This window comes from Ornithorhynchus anatinus, chromosome 18, assembly GCF_004115215.2.
Source record: "Ornithorhynchus anatinus isolate Pmale09 chromosome 18, mOrnAna1.pri.v4, whole genome shotgun sequence".
Taxonomy (NCBI): Eukaryota; Metazoa; Chordata; class Mammalia; order Monotremata; family Ornithorhynchidae; genus Ornithorhynchus; species Ornithorhynchus anatinus.
Window position 1 is genome coordinate 43,904,310 of NC_041745.1, and position 21,920 is coordinate 43,926,229.

The following is a 21,920-nucleotide window of genomic DNA, read 5'->3' on the forward strand; positions in this document are numbered from 1 at the left end:
GTCAGTTCAGCCTTCACAACATGGCTAAAATCTGCCCTTTCCTCTCCATCCAAACTGACCTAAGCACTTCTCCCACCTTGGCTACTGCCTCGGCCTCCCCGCCGACCTCCCCGCCTCCTGTCTCTTTGCGCTCCAGTCCATACTTCACTCTGCTGCCCGATCACTTTTCTACAAAACCGTTGGTGTTTCCCCCCTCCTCAAGAACCTTCGGTGGTTGCCCATCCACCTCCGCACCCAACAGAAACTCCTCACCGTCAGCTTTAAAGCCATCAGTCGGCTCCTACCTCATCTGGCTGCTCTCCTCCTCCAGCCCAGCCCACACATTTCGCTCCTCTAGTGCCGACTTCCTCACCGCGCCCCGATCTCGTCTACCTGGCCGCCGACCCCTTTCCCACGTCCTCCCCAAGCCTGGCATTCCCTCTGTCTCCTGATCCATTTTCCCATCTTCAAAGCCTTATTAAGGCCACATCTCCTCCAAGAGGCCTTCCCAAATGAATGCCTCTTTTCCCTATTCCCTCTCCTCCCTGTGTTACCTACACGCTTGGATCTGTTCCCTTTGAGCTGCTGATATCCACCCCTTCTTCAGCCCCTCGGCACTCAGGTACATATCTGTAATTTTGTCAAGGCATTTGTTAAGCGTCTACTACGTGTCCAACACTGTTCTAAGCCCGGTTTCACTTTACTGTCTGTCTCCTCCTCTAGACCGCAAGCTCCTAGCGGGCAGGGACACGTCTGCTGCTGCCCACCTCGGTCCACTGTCGTCCCCCGGCCACTCCCACTGCCCATCTCTGACCACTGCTGTCCTCGGGCCACCCTCCGCTGCCCACCGCTGTCCTCGGGTTGACCCCTGATTGACCCCACGGGACCACTGGACCCCAGAAGGGGCACCAGGGTGTGGGCAGCCTGCCGAGGGACCACCACTGGTTCCCCAGGACAGCGGGGTCTCGGGGCGCCCCTCCACGGGGGCCAGGATGGACGGCGGATGGAGACATCGCAGAAGGAGCCGCAGGGTCGGAGACCAGCGGGGGACTTTATTTTTAACGCTGGCTCCCGCAGGAGGGTCAAGGTTGGGCCCCCGCGACTCTCCCGGGGAGGCCGGCCGCGGCCCCGGGGCCCGAGCCGCGCTGACCACCGCCCGGCCTGCAGCGCTAACAGGGCCGGCTCTGCCGGCTGGGCCCGAGGCAGCCGGTCCTCCCGCTGTCCGGGGCCGGGTTGTCGCAGGCTCGGGTGCGGGTCCTGCTTCCGGCCTGGCACGGCGACCAGGGCGCCCAGCAGCTCCAGTGCCCGGAGGTTTGGCTGCCTGCGGGGAGAAGGACCAGACACAACAGCGTGGCTCAGTGGAAAGAGCACGGGCTTCGGAGTCAGAGGTCATGGGTTCAAATCCTGGCTCGGCCACTTGTCAGCTATGTGACTTTGGGCAAGTCACTTAACTTCTCGGTGCCTCAATTACCTAATCTGTAAAATGGGGATTAAGACTGTGAGCCCCACGTGGGACGACCTGATTCCCTTGTGTCTACCCCAGCGCTTAGAACAGTGCTCGGCACATAGTAAGCGCTTAACAAATACCAACATTATTATTATTACCTGACCCCACGGGGGAACCGGTGGCCAGAAGGTCTGGGGGCCGGGGCTGGGGGGGAGCTGAGGGGACGGGAGAGACACTGGCAGGGCAGAAGACCTTCCTGAGCGGGAGGAGAGAGGACTGTTGGGCAGGAGAGGGGGAGCCACACCTGAAATGGAAACCAGAGTCTCCCCCTCTGGATTCGTTGTGGGCAGGGAATGTGTCTGAATATTGTTCTAGCGGACTCTCCCAAGCGCTTAGGACAGCACTCTGCGCCCAGTTAGTGCTCAATAGATACCACTGAATGAACGAATGAAAGGCAAAAGGACAGCTAGGCGGCTTCTAGTTGTCGTCCATACCCAGGGGCAAGAGCACAGACCCAGCGTCCAGAGACCCGAGATCTAGTCTGCTCTACCCTCAGCCCGCTGTGTGACTTCGGGCGAGTCACTCGACCTCTCCGGGCCTCAGTGGGGAGAAAATGGGGAGGGGATTCCTCCTTCCCTCCCTCCCTCAGAGACCGTGAGCCCATCTCTCTCCATCTATCCCGGGGCTTAGCACAGTGCCTGATTCGAGGTGAGCACTTAGCTAATACCGTGATTGTCGTCGTTACTGTTCGGTTAGAGCTCGCCGGCCCTCGTTGGGTAAAGTCAGGGGTGTCGGCTAGTCCGTTGCTGGGTCGCTGGGGGACAGTCAGGAAAGGGGAAGGGGATTCGGGGAGGGGGAAGGGGAGTCGAGGGTGTTGGATGGTCCGGAGCTGGGTCGCGGACGGACAGTCGGGGATGGAGAGGGGAGAAGACAGGGGTGTGGGGTGGTGCGTACTGGGGGACGGTCAGGACTGTGGAGTCGTCGAGTGGCTGGGATGGCCACCGCCGGAGCCGGGAAGGGGTCAGCCGGGCCCCAACGCGCTACATCATCTCCCCGCGGGGACACCGGGCCCCGCGCTGTGCCTTCGTGTAGAACCAGAGGCCTCGCTGCAGCGACCCAGACGCTGTCAGCTTCTCGCCGCCACCTTGCTGCGCGGCTGCCAAGCTGGCAGCTGGCAGGGTTGGCTCCGGGCCCCGGACCAGGCCGGCCTAGGCCGGGTTTCCCTGTCCCCGGCTCCCTGGTTTCCCGGACCGCGGGCCCCGGCTCCCGGCCGGAGGAGGGGAAGCCTGGGCCCGACCCTCCCCTGCAGGATGCTGATGCTGGGCTGGCGCCAGGTTGGCGCTCTGCGGGCCCTGCGGAGGGCAAGGGGACTGGCACGTTGCCATGACTGCGCTCTGCGCCGCGCCCCCTGGTGGCTGCCTGGGGACTTGCCGCGCCCACCCCCTGCGCCCCCTGGTGGCGACCTGGGGACCGGCGCGTTGCCTTGATTGCGCTCGGCGCCCCCTGGTGGCGGCCCGGGGAGTGGCCCGTTGCCGGTCTGGAGCTCCGCGCCCCCTGGTACCGTAATGATTATTACTACTAATAATAATAATCATGTTGGCATTTGTTAAGCGCTTACTATGCGCAGGGCACTGTTCTAAACGCTGGGGGAGATACGGGGTCATCAGGTTGTCCCCCGTGAGGCTCACAGTCTTCATCCCCATTTGACAGATGAGGGAACTGAGGCACAGAGAAGTGAAGTGACTTGCCCACAGTCACACAGCCGACAGGTGGCAGAGCCGGGTTTCGAACCCATGACCTCTGACTCCCAAGCCCGGGCTCTTTCCACTGAGCCGCGCTGACTAATGCTGGTATTTGTTAAGCGCTTACTACGTGCCAAGCACTGTTAATACTGGTATTTGTTGAGCGCTTACTACGTCCCAAGCACTGTTCTAAGCGCTGGGGTAGAAAGACGGTCATCGGGTTGCCCCACGTGGGGCTCACAGTCTCCATCCCCATTTTACGGATGAGGGAACTGGGGCCCAGCGAAGTGACTTGTCCAAAGTCACACAGCTGACAAGGGGCGGAAGCGGGATTAGAACCCACGACCTCTGCCTCCCAAGCCCGGGTTCTTTCCACTAAACTAGGCTGCTTCTCCATTAGGTCACCCGAGGTCACACGGCAGGCCGCGGGCGGAGATGGGGCTGGACCTCGGGGCGCCCGATGCCCAGCCCTGCCCTCTGACCCCCGGGCCGGGCTGCTTGCCCCAGGGCTGCACCCCATGGCTCGAGGAGGCCGGCCGCTGCCTCCGGGCCCGGGCTGAATGGCTGGGTTTTCTTGGGGCGGGCCCGCAGGGGAGGACCCCCTCTGCTCCTCCGTTGGCCGGAAAGGTCGATTGGACCCCGCTAAGCTCGGAATACCCATAGCAGCCGCACAAGGCGTTCTGCACACGGCAGGCGGCCGGCACGGCACTCTACGCACGCCTAGGTGCTCAGCACAGCACTCTACATCCAAGAGGTGGCCGGGATAGCACTCTGCATATAGCCGGGTGTTCAGCACAGCATTCCTGTATCTCCCCCAGCGCTTAGAACAGTGCTTGGCACGGGGTAAGCGCTTATTAACGAATGCCACGATGCTGCTGTGATGATGATGACGATCGGAGGGCTTGGGGGCGGTGGGTCCTCACCGGAGGGGGGTGCCTCCTGGCAGGCGGGCCCCCGGAAGGCCGCGGGGCAGAGGCAGGCGCAGCGGGTGCCGAGGAGGAGGGGGCGGCCACCGTTGAGGCAGGGTCCGCAGCGGCAGGCGTTGAAGTCGGCCAGGAAGGCCTCCAGGGCCCGGTCCAGGTGACGCCCCAGCCGCCGCCGCCGGGGCTCGGGGAAGCCCAGAGATGCCCGCCGCACGACCTCGCCCAGCGGCCGCAGCTGCCCCCGGCCCCGGCCGCGCCGTCAGCCCAGGTCGGGGGACGGGCCGGGGCCGCCGACCGTCCCCCAGGCCTCCCGGGACCCCTGCCTCCACACCCCCCGCTGCCCTAAGGGGCTCTCCGACCGCCTCCGCCTGCCCGGCCCAGGCCACCGACCCACCGACCCCAGCGCTCTGCACCACTGGCTGCCCGGCTCAGCGCTCTGCATGAAGTCAGTGCTCGATACGGTGCCCCGCACCTATTAGCCGCCCGGTTCGGTGCTCTGCACGCAGTCAGCGCTCGGTACAGTTTTCTGTACTCATTAGCTGCCCAGCTCGGCACTCGGCGTACAGTCAGAGCTCAGCACGGTGCTTGGCACCCATTAGCCACCCCCCCGGCCAACCCCCACTGGTCCTCCAGCTCCGCCGTGGGCCCGCCCGCCCGCCCGCCCAGAGTGAGCGCCCGGTCCAACCTCAAAGTCGACGAGGGCGGGATTGTACTTGAGCGAACGACCCCAGGCACGATACAGGTGTTGGCTCTGCAGGTCCAGGAGGCCCGAGGCCGGGCCCAGGTTCCCGCCTCGCACCCGGGAGATCACGTCTTCGACACCCAACTCCTTCAGGACATTCTCTGCGGGTCAGCGGCCCACGGGGGTCAGCCCGGGCCCGCGGGCCGGGGCGGGGGGCGGGGAGGGAGGGGGACCCGGGCCTCCCCCCTCCTTCAGCCCCCAGCTCAGAGTCGACCGGACCCTGCTCCCGGCCGCCCCCGGGGTCTGAGACCGGACCGGATCGACCGCTGACCTTACCCTTGCTCTTCTCGCCGTCTTTTTGGCAAAGATTCCCCTTCAGCTTTCCGTTCAGATCGACTTTGTTGCTGTAGGTGAGGCCGAGAGACCCGCCGAAGCAGGAGGAGACGGTCTCTCTGGTGATCCCTGGGAGGAAGAGGGAGAGGAGCTGAGCTGGGGGCTGGCCTCGCCCGACCCACGCTCGCCGCTCGGGCCATCCGGCGGTGGTATCTGTTGAGTGGTTACCGGGTGCAGAGCACCGTACTGAGCGCTTGGGAGAGGACGATATCATTGGTAGAAATGCTTCCCGTCCTCGAGGAGCTTTACCGTCCACCGGGCTCGTCACCCTGATGGACGGCCTGGCCCAGAGGGTGAAGCAGGACCGGAACCCGGGGGTCCCGGTTCGCAGCGTCCCGACGGGCCTCTGGTAAGTCCTTGACCGGTCATCGCTAAAGCCGGGGCCCGTTACTCTTGGACCCCAGCCCCAAGAGCTGATTTTAGGGCTGGACGAAACCGTTTTCCCCCCTCCCACCCTAGCCCGCCTCCCTCGGCTACCGTTTGCTCACCCCTGGCTCACAGAAGAAGAACCGGTGAAAGGCCAAACCGTGTCCCCCCACCTCGGGGATGATCAGACCAGATATCAGGTCTGAGCTGAGGACGGGGCCACCCCGAGTCCACCCGTCTGAGCCCGGGCCACCCCCCGGGCCCCGCTCTGAGCCCAGATCCCCGACAGATCACCAAACCCGACCCACGGCTTGGTGGACGGAGCGCAGGGCCGGGAGCCGGGAACCCTGGTTGGACGTTTCCAGCTCCTCACCTGCTGCTGTGCAGTAATAATAATGGTGATGTCTGTACAGCTCTGACGATGTGTCAAGCACCGTGCTGTACGCTGGGGCGGAACAAGTCCCCGTCCCACACGGGGCTCTCTTTGGGAGGGAGACCGGGATCGAATCTCCGTTTTACAGAGGTGGAAATCGAGGCCCGAAGAAGTGAAATGACTCAGCCGAGGTCAGACAGCATGCAACCGAGTGACCTCAGACAAATCCCCAAGGATTTGATCTCAGCCCTTCCCAGGCCTCAGTTTCCTCCTCTATCGAACAGAGAGAGGATCCCTGCCGCTCTCCGCCTCGGTGGGCCGGGAACTGCGTCCGATCCGACCGTCAGGTGTCAACCTGGTCGACCGTTGGCCACGAGGCTGGGGCGGACGGTGCCCTCCGAAGCGGGGCCTCCACACAGACGATGGTGGAGAGGCCGCCGGGGATCCGACCCCACGGGGAACTGGATAGCCGGAAACACCGGATGGTCCGGGGGGTGTGGACGGGTCCGCGGACCAGCATCCGTGCGGGGTCACCGAAAGAGAATTCAGGGATGGAGAGGGGAGAGTCAAGAGGGTTGGACGGTCCGTGCTGGGTCACTGGGGAGAGTCAGGGGTGGAAAGGGGTGAGTCGGGGGGTTGGACGGTCCGTGCTGGGGCACTGGGGAGAGTCAGGGATGGAGAGAATCAGGAATGTTGGACCGGATCAGTGGAGGAGGGTCAGGGCCAGAGATGGAAGAGCCCAGGGTGTCGGACGGTCCGTGCGGGGTCAGAGGGGAGAGCCCGGGATGACCCCCACTGACCTATCTTTTCCATCTTGTCTTTGTTGAGGACCAAGATGAACTCAAAGACGCCGCCCACCGTGCCGGAGGTGACGTAGTGGGTGCCAAAGCGGTGGAGCAGCCGGGAGTAGAGGCCGGAGTCATAGTGGTCGGGCAGCTCCTCCAGGGCCTGCAGCAGGTCCTCGTCCAGCACCAGGTCATCCCGCCGCATCCGGAAGCGGGCCGTCTGCACCGTCGTCACCACCCTGATGAACTCCACTTCCTGCGAAACCAGAGGGAACCGCGGCCGTACGTCACTCATCTGTCGATCGTATTTATTGAGCGCTCACTGTGCGCAGGGCACCTTACGATGCGCTTGGGAGAGGACAGTAGGACAATAAACAGACACGTTCCCGGTCCACCCCGAGCTTACAGTCTAGCGGGGAGACGGGCATCAATAGAAATAAATCAATCACGGCTATGGACGTAAGCGCCGTGGGGCTGGGGCAAAGACTTCCCCCCTCCAGGGGCCTTGGGCACTAATTCTGGCTCTGCCATTTGCCTGCTCCCGGTCGACCTGGGGCAGGTCACTTCACTTCTCTGGGCCTCAGTTACCTCATCTGGAAAATGGGGATTGAGACCGCAGCGTGGCTTAGTGGAAAGAACCTGGGCTGGGGAGTCAGAAGAACCTGGGTTCTGATCCCGGCTCCGTCACTTGTCTGTTGTGTGACCTTGGTTAAGTCATTTCACTTCTCTGGGCCTCAGTTCCCTCATCTGGAAAATGGGGGTTAAGACTGTGAGCCCCACTTGGGACAACCTGACTACCTTGTAGCTACCCCAGCGCTTAGAACAGTGCTTGGCACAGAGTAAGCGCTTAACAAATATCATGATTATTATTATCATTATGTGGGACAGGGACTGTATCCAACCCGATAATGCTTGTATCCTCCCCAGCGCTTAGTAGAGGAGCAGCGTGGCTCAGTGGCAAGAGCACGGGCTTCGGAGTCAGAGGTCAAGCGTTCGAATCCCGGCCCTGCCACTTGTCTGCTGTGTGACCTTGGGCGAATCACTTCACTTCTCTGTGCCTCAGTTACCTCATCTGTAAAATGGGGATTAAGACTGTGAGCCCCACGTGGGACAATCTGATTCCCTTGTGTCTACCCCAGCGCTTAGAACAGTGCTCTGCACATAGTAAGCGCTTAACCAATGCCAACATTATTATTACGGTGCCCGGCACGTAGTAAGCACTTAACAGATACCATTAATATTATTATTATTGTTTTTGCTATAATGATGATTTTCACTATTAACCCTAACCCTCTCCACCCAGTAAGTTGCTCCCAGGTTGGGGGGACCCTTATTAAGAATCCACAGAGAGTCAGAGGGACTGGACACCCCCAGCCTCCTGGTCCAACCCTTAGGGGTTCCCAACACAGCACACTGCATACAATAGGCAGGAATATGTCTGTCCGTTGTTCTGTCGTCCTCTCCCAAGCGCTTAGTACAGTGCTTTGCACCCAGTAAGCGCTCCATAAATACAATATAAATGAATGAATAGGTATCCAGCGCAGCGCTCGGCACCCAGCAGGCACCCAGCACCGTGCTCTGCCCACAGCGGAGGCCCAAAGCAGCACTCAGCACACAATAGGCGCCCAGTAAATGCTTTGCAGATAATAGACACCCAGTACAGTGTCCTAGCCAGTCCAGTCGATCCCGTGTTTTCTTCCTGGAGGTGTGGGGGCTGCAGTTGCCGCCAGACAGGTGGACGTATTATTAATTTTCATATTCATTTATATTTATATGATCGTCTGTCTCCCCTTCTAGATGGTAAGCTTGTTGTGGGCAGGGAATGTGTCCGTTTATTGTTCTATTGTACTCTCCCAAGCACTAAACACGGTGCTTGGCACCCAGTAGAAATAATAATAATTGTGGTATGTGTTAAACACTTACTATGTGCCAGGCACTGTACTAAACGCTGGGGCGGATCCAAACAAGTCGGGTGGGACACGGTCCCTGTCCCACGTGGGGCTCACAGTCTCCGTCACCCATTTTACAGGTGAAGGAACTGAGGCCCAGAGAAGTGAAGCGACTTGCCCAAGGCCGCACAGCAGACAAGGGGCGGAGCAGGGGTTGGGATCTTCTTGCTGCTCTATCCCCTACGCCGTGCTGCTCGGTGAGCGCTCGGTAAATACGGATGAATGGATGGACGGGGCCCAGTGGGAGGGCCCGCCACGGCATCGCTGGGAAGGGCGGACCGGCTGGGTGGGGAGGGGTCTCTGCGGGGGTTCCTCCCCCAACACACACACCTGCTCGCTGTATTTGGCGAGTTTCTTCAGGAGATTCACCCCGTCACTCAGGCCCAGCCCGACTTCCACGGTGACGGGGTTCTTGACGAGGCCCACCCCCACCGTCACCCCCAAGTTCCTCGACTTGTCCGTCTCCAGGGCCGAAATCAAGTGGCTCACATCCTCGTAAGTCTCCCAGCTGAACCCGGAGTCCGCCTGGGCCTGAAACGGGAACAAGCTCTCCCCTGCCCTGTCCCACCCCCCACCCTTCCCCCCACCCGATGCGGGGGACCCCATCCCTTTCTATTTTTCTGTAATACTGTTTGTTATCTGGTATATGGGCCGAGCGCTGTACTGAGCGCCGGATTAGATACGGGCTAATCAGGTTGGACACAGTCCAGGCCCCAGATGGGGCTCACGGTCTCGATCCCCATTTTGTAGATGAGGGAACTGAGGCTCAGAGAAGTGAAGTGACTAGCCCAAGGTCACACAGCTGACACGTGACAGAGCTGGATTAGAACCCAGGCCCTTCTGACTCCAGGCTCTGTGCACTAGGCCGTGCTGCTTCTCACCTGCTTCCCCGCTCCCAGGGCAGAAGCCCCTCCATCCCCACTCCCCCGAGGGATAGCCACCCCACGTCTTAATCCCCCGTCCCGACTCCTCCCCGGGGTGACCAGCCCCCATCTTCACCCCTCCCCAGAGAAGGACCCCTCCTAGTCCCGCCCCCTCCCCACTCTCCCCAGCTAGGCCAGCCCCCTAATCCCAGCTCTAGCTACTTGTCTGCTAGGTGACCTTGGACTAGTCACTTCGCTTCTCTGGACCTCAGTTACCTCATCTGTAAAATGGGGACGTCTCCACATGGGAGAGGGACTGTCCCCAACTCAATGTGCTTGTCTCCACCCCACTGCTTAGTACCGTGCTTGGCACATAGTAAGCGCTTAACGAATTTCATTATCATCATTATTCACCCCTCCCCAGAGAAGGGGCCCCCACCCCCTCCCCACTCTCTCCAGGGTGGCCAGCCCCCATCTTCACCGCTCCCCGGGAAGGGACCTTTCCTCCCGGGCCTGGGGTGGGCAGCCCCGTCCCCACCTTCGGCCCCCTCGCCTCCCCCTCCCCCGGCCCGCGGCGGGCCCCGCTGACCGTGAAATGGTAGAAGAGGACGTTGTGGGGCTTCCGGAAGTATTTGTCGTCGTCTCCGTAGTGCAGGCGCTCGCAGGCGGGGTCGTAGCGGAGCTCCCTCCATTGACCGTTGTACACGGACTCGCAGCGGCCCCCGAAGAAGGTGGGGTCCAGCACCGGGAGGGCCGACTCCTGGGTCAGGACGTTAAACCTCCCCAGGGAGGACGGGCGGCCTGGCCTCACCGACTGCCGTCCCCCAGCACCGGCCCACGCGGCCCTCCCGGGGACCGTGCCGAGCCGCCTACCGGGCGCTGGACTGAGCGCTCGGAAGGGCTCACGGGACAGAGTGGTGATGATGATGATGACGACGGTATTTGTGAAGCACTTACTATGTCCCAAGCACGGTTCTATGCGCTGGGGTCGATACAAGGTCATCGGGTTGTCCCACGTGGGGCTCACAGTCTTAATCCCCATTAGACAGATGAGGGGACTGAGGCACAGAGAAGTGAAGTGACTTGCCTAAGGTCACAAAACTGACAAGCGGCGGAGCCAGAATTAGAACCCATGACCTCTGACTCCCAAGCCTGGGCTCTTTCCACTGAGCCACGCTGCCTCCCTTCCCTTGAGTGTACCTTGTACCTTGAGTGGATACACAGCCCCTGCCCCCAAGCCATCAACAACAGCGTGGACAAAGCGGGCCGGACCTCGGGGCCTGGGAGTCAGGAGGACCTGGGTTCTAATCCCGGCTCCGCCACTTACTGGGGCAAGTCACTTCACTTCTCTATGCCTCGATTTCCTCACCTGTAAAATGGGGACTACGACTGTGAGCCCCACATGGGACAGGGACTGCGTCCAACCTCATCGGCTTGTATCTACCTCGGGGCTTAGTACGGTGCCTGGCACATAATAAGCGCTTAAAAAATACCATTTAAAAAAAAAAAAATTGGTGGCCTAGTGGAAAGAGCCCAGGCCTGAGAGTCAGAGGACCCGGGTTCTAACCCTATCTCCATCTCTTGCCTGCTGTGTGGCCTTGGGCAAGTCACTTCACCCCTCTGAGTCTCAGTTTCTTCACCTGTCAAATGGGGATTAATGTCTGTTCTCTTCCATAGATGGAGAGGCCATGGGGGAGATATCTTGTATCTCCCACAAGGGCTTGGCAGGCCGTGAGCACTTAACAAATATCACAGTGTTTATTACCCAGGGTTCCCACATCCCATCACCCAAAGACAGGAGACGTTTGGTCACGGTGCCCGTCTCCCTGATGGACCGGAGGGCGTGGGGGACGTTGGGCAGTTTGGGGTGGGTTGGGATAGTCGAGGCGTGAACTTTGGCGGCAGCAGGCCGTGCCTGCCGGACCCAGGGTTGGTCACCCCGACACGGGGTCGGAGGACGCTTCAATCAAGAGGGCCGGCGTAAACCGAGATCCTGACGTCGGTCCCCTCGGCCACGGCTACCGAGCAAGATGGACGGTCGCCGTTGCTCGAGCTGGGTGGTGATCCCGGATTGGGCAAAGGGTAGGGTGGCTCTGATGTCAGTGTAGGGCCCTGGGTGGTTTTGGTCAGTCGGCGAGATGGTGGTCAGTCGGCCCGGCGACCGGCCTGATGAGGGCGAGTCGGCAAGGTGACAGGTGTGGCGGTGGTCAGTCGGTGTGCTGATGAATCGGATGGCATGTTGATGATCAGTCGGCGTACCGACCGGTGTGGTTTTGGTCAGTTGGCATGGCGGGCAGCCAGTGTGATGATGGGATGTCGGTGTGGTTATGGTCAGCCGATGTGGTATTGGTCAGTAAGCGTAGCGATGGGGAGTTGGTCTGGTGACTGGTGAGATGATGGTCAGTCAGTATGGTGTTGGTCATTTGGCATGGTGATGGTCAATCGGCACGGTGACCAGTGGAGGTTGTCATCCAGAGAGGGAGTGGTATCCAAATGTTCCTTCTCCTCACCCCTCCTCATTCAGTCGTATTTATTGAGCACTTACTGTGTTCAAAGCACTGTACTAAGCGCTTGCACTGTCACCTCACAACTGCCCCTCGGCCTCGTCGTGCCCCTGACTGAAATCGGGGGTCTCCCCCCTCCTCTCCCCAACCCCCCAAACCCCTCGTGTCCGTGGCTTAATAGTCTGTCACCCCTCCTGCCTACCAGTCCATGACTTCAGTGCCATCTCCCCTGCCAGACTAGGAGCTCCCTGAGGGAAGGGAAACTGACTTCTGACTCTACTGTCCTCACCCCAGCGCTCAGTACAGTGCTCTGCACACAGTGAACTGGAGCTCCTCAAGGGCAGAGAGAGCGTCTTCTAACTCGATTTTCCTCTCTCCAGCACTCAGTACAGCGCTCTGCACACAATGGACACAGAGAAGCAGTGTGGCTTAGTGGAAAGAACCCGGGCTTGGGAGTCAGAGGTCGTGGGTTCTAATCCCCACTCTGCCACCTGTCAGCTGTGTGACTTTGGGCAAGTCATTTCACTTCTCGGTGCCTCAGTTCCCTCATCTGCAAAATGGGGATTAAGACTATGAGCCCCACGTGAGACAACCTGATTACCTTGTGTCTACCCCAGTGCTTGGCACATAGTAAATGCTTAACAAATACCATAATTATTATTATTATTATTATTATTATTATTAATGGACTGGAGCCTTTTGGAGGACAGGGATCGTGTCTACTGACTCTACTGTCCTCTTCCCAGTGCTCGGAACAGTGCTCTGCACCTAGGGGATGCTCAGGATGTGCCCTAGGTTGGTTGGCAGGCTGGTTGACGGTCTGCTAGGACTCATCACCATGGCGACAGGCCCCCGTTCGCGACCCCCTCCCTCCCGGAGCAGCGGCTCCTCACCCCAGAGTGACCGCCTCGGCGCCGGGGATGGGCAGGAGGTCCCCGCAGGCCAGCTGGACCTCCGGCTCTTCCTCGCAGTCCTCCTCGTCCGACCCGTCCCGACAGTCTCGGTCCCCGTTGCAGACAAGATGCCGTTTGATACAGCGACCTGGGGGTGGGGGGATGGAGGGGACGGAGAGCCGGTGAGCATCACCCCCGGCCGGAGGAGGTGGCCGCTCGCCCACCTTACTAGCCCGGGATGACCGGGTGGTGCGTTCGGGCTGAATCTGCAGTGGGAGGGAGCTGGGATGGTCTCTGACAGAGATCACTGAGTCAGGAATATGTCTGTTGTTATACTGTCAACTCCCAAGTGCTTAGTACAGTGTTTAGCACACAGTAAGCACTCAATAAATATGAATGAATGAATGAATGAATGAATGAATGGTCCCAGAGGGACTTACTGAGGGGGTTGGCTGAGCTGACGACCCGCTTGTAGGCAGGGGGCTGGACTGAATGACCTCGAGATCCCTCCTTCAGCCTCGATGAGCAAAGGTTGATTAATTTGTATTTACCTCAGTGTTTAGAACTGTGTTTGACACATGGCTTGACAAATACAATAATAATACCAGCTGTGTAACCAATCAGTCAATCCGTGGTATTGATTGAGCGTTTACTGTGTGCAGAGCAGGGTGACTTGGGGCAGGTCACATCACTTCTCTGTCCCTCAGTGTCCTTTTCTGTAAAGTGGGGATTAATATTCAATCGATCGTATTTACCGAGCGCTAACTGTGTGCAGAGCACTGTACTAAGCGCTTGGAAAGTACAATTCAGCAATAAAGAGAGACAGTCCCAGCCCACACCGGGCTTACAGTCTAGAACGCCTGTCCTCCCTCCTACTTAGGCCAGGGACTCTGTCTAACCTGGTTATCTTGTATCTCCCCGGGGTTTAGCACAGGGCTTGGTCCATAGAAAGCACTTAGCTAATATGGTCATTGTTGTGGTTGTTATTATTATCATAATTATCATCGTCATCTTTATTCCATTGACATCTCCGACCTTCCCCCCAATCCTGGGGCAGTCCGGGCCCCTTGACTCGTGGTGGGGTGAGGGGAGGAGCTTACAGTGGCCCGGCCCCGTGGACAGAGGGTCTGGGAGTCGGCAGACCCGGGTTCGAGTTCTGCCCTTGCCCTGCTGTGTGACCTCGAGGGGGACGCCCGACCTCTCTGGGCCTCAGCCTCCCCATCCGTGCCTTGGGACTGCGCCGGCTGCTCTCCCTCCCTACCTCCCGGAATCGTTAGACCCCGGGTGGGTCGAGGACGGGGGTACGGTCTGGTCCGGCGTCGAGCCCAGCGCTGGGCACGGAGTCAGAGCGTGGGGGACGTGAAGCGGGGAGGGGCTCACCTGTCTCCTTGCACTGGAAGTCTCGGGCGCAGGAGGTGGGCGGGGTGCAGGGTTGGGAGGTTCGGCAGGCGGCCTCCTCCCACAGGCTCCCCACGCACGGGCTGCCCTCCAACTTCGACGGCTGCAGCAGGCTCCGCCACCGGTGCTGAGACACACACACGGGCCCGTTCGGTTCCCTCCCTGCCACGTCCTCTGCCTCATCTTCCCCCCTCGACCCTCTCTGCTAACTCTACCGGCTTCTCCCCAGCGCTCAGTACAGTGCTCGGCACACAGTAGACTGGAAGCTCTTCGAGGGCAGAGGTCGTGCCCGCTAACTTTGCCGTACTCTCCTGAGCGCTCGGCGCACGGCTCTACACGCGATAGGGGCCCAGGACAGTGCTCTACGCCCAGGAGGAGGAGGCGTATGGTATCTGTTAGGCGCTTACTATGTGTCGAGCCCTGTTGTAAGCGCTGGGGTAGATAGAAGCAGCGTGGCTCAGTGGAAAGAGCCCGGGCTTGGGAGTCGGAGGTCATGGGTTCGAATCCCGGCTCTGCCCCTTGTCAGCTGGGTGACTGTGGGCGAGTCACTTCACTTCTCTGGGCCTCAGTGACCTCATCTGTACAACGGGGATTAACTGTGAGCCTCATGTGGGACAACCTGATTACCTTATATCTACCTCCAGCGCTTAGAACAGTACTCTGCGCATAATAAGCGCTTAACAAATACCAACATCATCATTATTATTATTAGATGGTAATTAGGTTGGACACAGCGTGGGTCTCGTACAAGAGGTGCTCGATCTAGTGCTGGGCACAATTGGGGGCACCCTACACAGCTCTCTACAGATGGGGGCACCCAGTACAGCTCTCTGCATGCAGGGAGCATCCTGTACAGTGCTCTGCACACAGTGGGGCACCCAGTACGGTGCTCTGCACAGAGTGGGGCACCCTGTACAGCTCTCTGCACACAGGGGGCACCCCGTACAGCTCACTGCGCACCATGGAGCACCCTGTACTGCTCTCTGCACACAGGGGGTGCCCTGTACAGATCTCTGCACACGATGCAGAGGGGGCGCCCCGTACAGCACCCTGCCCTGGCCACGGTGGGCAGCCAGTCCAGGCAGTAGAACTCCTTACTTTGAGGTTCTGACAGGGGAAGCAGTCGGTCCAGCCAGACCAGGAGCCGAGCTGGCAGTTGACAGAGGCGAGCAGGGTTCCAGAGCTGTCCCGGGGAACTCTGCAAGGAGAGGACGGTCAGGGTCGCACAGCCAGGGTGGGAGCCCACGGAAGCGGGAGGGGAAGCGGAGGCCGCCCCCGGGGAGGTGCAAAAGCCCGGGAGACAGTGGGAGGGTTGGGGAAGGTCGGTCCGGCCCACCAGCGATGGGGGGCTTGGATGCAGAAGGGGTGAGGGGCTGGGGACCGGGAGCAAATGGTCCATCCTTTGTCTCCCCACATGCAGGGGGTCCTGTGACGGTCCCCGCCTCAACAGCGGCCCTGCTACCGGCCCGAAAGGACCCCAGAGGGTCTGGAGAGCCTACCTGGGAAGAGTCCTCAAGGGCGGCCAGTAGAGCACACTGCAACCCTGCAGGCACCTAATACGGCGCTCTGCAACATTGCAGACACCCAGTCCAGAGCTCGTCACACTGCAGGACCCCAGGACAGTGTTTTGAACACAGTAGAGGCCCATTACTGAGCTTTCCTCACAGTAGGCTCCCAGAACAGTGCTCTGTACACAGTAGAGGCCCGGTACACAGCTCTGCACACAGTGGAAGCCCATTAGAGTGTTGTCCACTCAACGAGTGTCTAGTATGGCACTCTACATGCAGTAGGGGCCCAGTAAAGCGCTCTGCCCACAGTAGGCTCTCTTCAGCCCCTGGGCGCTCAGAGTAGCACGAGAAAATGGGCACCACCCAAGTCCCCCCGTGGTCCCCGTGGGGCCGGAGGAGAGGCCGCGGCTCGGATGGGATCCGCAGCGAGAAACAACGGAATCCAGGTCCGGTAGGCCCTCCCCTCCGACTCTACGAGGCCCGGGGTCACGTGGTCGGAGGGGCCTGAGAACCTTCTACGCGGAGGGGATGGTTTTCCTCCCTGTTAGGGACTTTTAAATTGCTTTTTTTGAGCAGATCGAATCAATGCAGTGTCCGAGAAAATATCAGGAGCAAAGCACCCGACTGAATTGATAGGTTTATCAATCAACCAATCTATCCTATTTACTGAGCACTTAGTGTGTGCAGAGCTTGGGAGAGCTCGGGAGAGTACAAGAGTCGGTAGTCAGATTCCCTGCCCACAACGAGCTTACAGTCTAGAGGGGGAGACGGACAATATAAATAAATATGCCACAGATGTGTACGTAAGTGGTGTGGGGCTGTGAGAGGGGTGAATAAAAGGTGCAATTCTAAGTGTAAGGGTGATGCAGAAGGGAATGGGAGAAGAGGAAATAAGGGCTTAGGCGGGGAAGGCCTCTTGGAGGAGATGGGCCTTCAATAAGGTTTTGAAGGTGGACGGGGTGATCGTCTGTCGGATATGAAGAGGGAGGGCGTTCCTGGCCAGAAGCAGGACGTGGGCGAGAGGTCGAGGGTGAGATGACGAGATCAAGGGACAGGGAGAAGGTTGGCATTAGAGGAGCCAAGCGTGTGGGCTGGGTTGGAGTAGGAAGGTAGCAAAGTGAGGTAAGAAGGAGCGAGGTGATCGACTGCTTGGTGAGGCGTTTCTGTTGGATGCAGAAGTGGACGGGCAGCCACTGGAGGTTCTTGAGGAGGGGGGAAACATGGCCTGAACGTTTTTGTAGAAACATGATCCGGGCAGCCGAGCAAAGAATGGACTGGAGCGGGGAGAGACAGGAGGCAGGGAGGTCAGCGAGCAAGCTGATTCAGTAATCAAGGCAGAATTGATTCTAATCTATAAGCACATCGTGGGCAGTGAATGCGTCTGCCATACTGTCATAGTCTACTCTCCCAAGTGCTTAGTACAGTGCTCTGCACACAGTAAGCGCTCAATAAATATGATTGATCGATTAGAGTGTTTGGATTAACCTGATAGCAGTTTGGATGGCGAGAAAAGGGCAGCTTTTAGTGTTGTCGTGAAGGTTGAACAGACAGAATTTAGTGACAGATTGAGTACGTGGGCTGGATGAGAGAGATGAGTCGAGGATAGCACCAAGGTTACAGGCTTGTGAGACAGAAAGAGTGGTGGTGCCGTCTATATTACCGGGAAAGTCGGGGAAGACAGCGTTTGGGCTGCAAGATGAGGAGATCTGTTTTGGGCACATTATAAATTTGAAGTGACAGCAGGACATCCAAATAGAGATGGAGGAAATGTGAGACTGCAGAGGAGAAAGATCAGGGCTGGAGATGGAGATTTGAGAATCATCTGCATAAAGATGGTAGTTGAAGCCATGGGAGTGAGTGAATTCTTTAAAAGAATGAGTTCTTTTAGAGAAGCAGCGTGGCTTAGTGGAAAGAGCACGGGTTTGGGACTCAGAGGCCGTGGGTTCTAATCCCTGCTACGCCACGTATCAGCTGTGTGACTTTGGGCAAGTCACTTCATTTCTCTGTGCCTCAGTTACCTCATCTATAAAATGGGGATTAAGACTGTCCCATGTGGGACAATCTGATGACCTTGTATCTACCCCAGCACTTAGAACAGTGTTTGGCACATAGTAAGTGCTTAACAAATACCATCTTCATCATTATTATTATTATTATTATTATTAAGGGAGTTGAGGTAAATGGAGAATAGATGAATAGAAGGGGACCCAGAACTGAACCTTGAGGGACACCCAGAGTTAGGGGGTGGGAGGCAGAGGAGGAGCCCACAAAAGAGACTGAGAATGAACTCCCAGAGAGCTAGGAGGGGAACCAGAGTCAGTGTTGCCAAGGTTGGATAACGTTTCGAGGAGGAGGGGGTGGTCCGCGGTGTCCAAGGCAGCTGAGAGGTCGAGGAGGATTAGGACGGAGTAGAGGCCGTTGGATTTGGCAAGAAGGAGGTCATTGGTGTCCTTTGACTGCGGTTTCTGCGGAGCGAAGGAGCAGATTGGAGGAGATCACGGAGAGAATTAGAGGAGGGAAAGTGGAAGCAGCGGGTGAAGATGACTCGCTTAAGGAGTTTGGAGAGGAAGGGTAGGAGGGAGTTGGGGCGATAACTGGAGGGAACCATGGGGGCAAGGAAGGGTTTTTTTTAGAACAAGAGACATGACAATGTTTGAAAGCAGTGGGGAAACACACACACACACACACACACACCCATCACAAAATAACCCAGGCCTGGGGAGTCAGGAGACCTCATTTCTCATCCCAGCTCCACCAGCTGGCTGCAGTGTAACCTTGGGTAAGTCATCATCTGTAAAATGGGAGTTGAATTCTTGTTCTCCTTTAGACTTCCCCAATGTGGGGCAGAGATTGTGTCCAACCTAATCATCTGGTATCTCCCCTAGGGCTTAGAACAGTGTTCAACAGACAATAAGTGCTTAACAAATGTCACAGTCACTAATTATTGGTTTAGCTGTTGAACGGCTGCCATCCAACCCCTTTCCCCTTTCTTCTAGACTATCAGCTCATTGTGGGCACTAACTCTGTTGCATTTTACTCTCCCAAGCACTCCACACAGATTAAGTGCTCAAATACCACCAATGGATTGATTTCCCAGTGTATTTGCTGAAACTCCTGTGGTCTAGGGAGGCTGTGCTACAGGAGGTTGGGTAAGAGAGTTATTTCTCACCAGTGAGAGGAAGGAGTCTGGTGGTAGGTTCAAACACCAGGCCTATGCTTTTAGCACAGGAAACCCTGAAAATTATACCCATTCTTGAGGAAGGATCTGAAAGGGGTCACACAATACGTGCTAAGAGCCTTAAGACTGTTGAGAACCCGGGCTTAGAAACCCAGGTCGATTCGCTGACACCAAACCCAGAAACAAAGTGTCCAGCAAAAATCCTGCCCGCCCAACTGGTTAGGTAAAAGAGGTCACTGGGAGGGGATCTCCAGGAGGGTGAGGGAGACCGTTCAAATGCAGAAAGACTCATTCCACGTAGGAGAACAGGAAGTGTTGGCAGGCCAGGTGCAAATAAGAGTAATAATAATGATGATGGTATTTGTTAAGTGCTTACTATGTGCCAAGCACTGTTCTAAGCGCTGGGGTAGATACAAGGTCATCAGGTTGTCCCACGTGAGGCTCACAGTCTTCATCCCCATTTTACAGATGAGGTCACTGAGGTCCAGAGAAGTTAAGTGACTTGCCCAAAGTCATAGAGCTGACAAGTGGCAGAGCTGGGATTAGAACCCGTGACCTCTGCCTCCCAAACCTGTGTTCTTTCCACTGAGTCACGCTGCTTCTTCAGCCACACTGCTTATGGGAGGTGAGACAGGCAAAAAAGAATTGGCATCTCGAGGGGTGTGGGATGGTCCATATTGGATCCTTAGGGGAGAGTCAGAAATGGAGAGGGAAGAGTCAGGGGGGATGGACAGTGTGTCCTGGGGGAGAGTTTGGGATGGAGAGTAGGCTCCTCTCTAGATTGTGTTTGCTTTTCTTTACGGTACTTGCTCAGTACTTACAACGAGCCAGGCACCGTACTAAGCACTTGGGTAGATATAAGCTATTCGGGTTGGACACAGTCCAAGTCCCACGTGGGGCTCGCAGTCTTCATCCCCATTTTACAGATGAGGGAACTGTGGCCCAGAGAAGTGAAGTGACTTGTCCAAGATCACACAGCAGATGAGTGGCTCAGCCAAAGCCCATTGCAGGCAGGGAACAGCTCTGCCAACTCTGTTGCATTGTTTTCTCCCAAGCATTTAGTACAGTGCCCTGTACATAGTAAGCGCTTAATAAGTACCACTGATTGATAGAGAGGGAAGATTCAGGAGTGGTGGACAGCCGATTTCTGACCACCTTCCGGTCCTTCTGACTCCCAAGCTCGTGCTCTATCCACTAGGCCTAAGCTCACTGTGGGCAGGGAATGTGTCTATTGTTACATCGTACTCTTAGAACGGTGCTCTGCACACAGTAAGCGCTCAATAAATACGATTGAATGTATGAGCAGGGCTGCCATTACAGACCAAGCCCTGGAATCTGTGGGCCGTTGGGCTGGGATATTGCTAACGTGGAAAATTATTTCTCCACTAAAGGGAGCCTGGGGGTGGTTTCCCTCCTTCTGCCCACCCCACCTTCCCTAGGGATAAGGGGATGGTGAACCAGTTCTTTATTAAGTGTTTAATTGGTTCACCTCCAGAGAGACTTCGAATTTTTCCCTCTAAGTCCATCCTGGGTGATGAGTTCATCAAGCGGCAAACCAGTGGGGGTTGTTCATTTGCAAAAGGGATTACAATAATCAGGTCTGATAATGAAATGTATCAGGATTTCTCTTATCCACATTTCCTGGCCTGCCTCTCCTAATCATTAGTGATGTATTTTCTGATTATTCTAAGCCATATTAGCTTTAAATACAAGCTGCAAATTAACAGCAGGAGGGGGAGGGGGCACGAGGAGAAGAATGGCTTTCCTTCACAAAATGGTCGCTTAAAGGGAATCTCTCCGACTCAAAAATGTAAAAGCCATAATGAGATTTTTTATTAAAGAAAGCTCTTAGGGACAACGTTCCACTGGAATACTAAAAGGTGCTAAGAAGCGGAAAGGATCGATGCGGGGGGAGGCCGAAACCTTGAAAACCTGTTGTGTTTGAGGGAGGGGGCCATGCGCTTAGTACAGTGCTCTGCACACAGTAAGCGCTCAATAAATACGATTGAATGACTGAATGAATGAATGGTCCACGCTTTGGGAGGGGTCACGGCCTCTGTGGAAGGGAGGTGGGGAGGGGGCTGCGGTCTGTGAGAGGAAGGGGGTGTGCGGTCTCTGTGGGAGGGAGGGGGCTGTGGTCTCTGTGTCCAACCCGGTTCTCTTGTATCTACCCCAGAATGGTGCCTGGCACATAGCGGGCGCTGCATAAATACCACCATTATTATTCTTATCTGGGGGAGGGAAGTGGGGAGGGAGGGGGCTATTATCTGTAAGTCAGGAGGGGCCTTGGTCTCCGTTGGAGCTGAGTGGGGATGGGGCCATGGTCTTTTGCGGAGAGAGGACTGCTGTCTGTGCTGGGCGAGAGGCCGTGGTCTCCGTGAGAGGTGGGGATGGACGTGGTTTGTGCCAGGGGAAGGGGCTAGGGGCCTGGGGTTGGGAGGCTGCATTTGGGGCTGGGAGAAGGGTGATGCAGTCTTCCCTGCCCCTCGTCAGGGTCTCCCCCATGCAGCAAGTTGCCCTGAAAGTCCCCTGGGCCAGCACAGCACCGGGGAGAGGCCGGGGGGCGGCCCATGGACTCACCTGCCGGTCCGGCTCTGACCGGTGGCATTCAGCTGCCCGGATGTCAGACCCAGAGCCAAGCAGAAGGGAATTAGAGCGGTCACTCTGGGCCCTGGACGCATGGCGGCCAGCAGGGGAACCGCCACGGGTGTCGATCAGCTGTCTGGAACGGCCTGGGGGGCGGCTGGGAACAGGGAAAGACCCAGGGGTAGGCTGGGAGCAGGGAACTCGCCGTCCCGGCTGGAATAGAATGGACACCCTGCCCCGGCCCGACCGGACGGTCAGTAATCTGGGCAGGGAGATCATCGAGCGGTCACTGCCTCAGGGCCTCAGGGTCAACAGGGCCCCTGCTGTGGCTGCTGGGAAGGTGGCCGACCC

The 21,920-nt window shown here is 57.8% G+C and overlaps 1 protein-coding gene across 2 annotated transcripts; it reads right to left on the reverse strand.

Moving 5' to 3' along the window:
- Positions 1-1,076: 1,076 nt before the first annotated feature.
- C8A (complement C8 alpha chain) lies at positions 1,077-21,824 on the reverse strand. Of its 2 annotated transcripts, XM_029083029.2 has the most exons (11): positions 21,564-21,824; positions 15,396-15,495; positions 14,280-14,424; positions 12,900-13,047; positions 10,092-10,281; positions 8,970-9,170; positions 6,706-6,946; positions 5,110-5,235; positions 4,777-4,934; positions 4,092-4,326; positions 1,077-1,300 (listed from the first exon to the last, which is right to left on the reverse strand). In XM_029083029.2, exons 1-11 carry the CDS (start codon positions 21,662-21,664, stop codon positions 1,149-1,151), a joined length of 1,797 nt encoding a protein of 598 aa, XP_028938862.1. In that variant the 5' UTR covers positions 21,665-21,824; the 3' UTR covers positions 1,077-1,148. The 2 variants fall into 2 exon arrangements, with proteins under 2 accessions (XP_028938862.1, XP_039770642.1); XM_039914708.1 differs by lacking the exons at positions 4,092-4,326; positions 4,777-4,934.
- Positions 21,825-21,920: the final 96 nt, after the last annotated feature.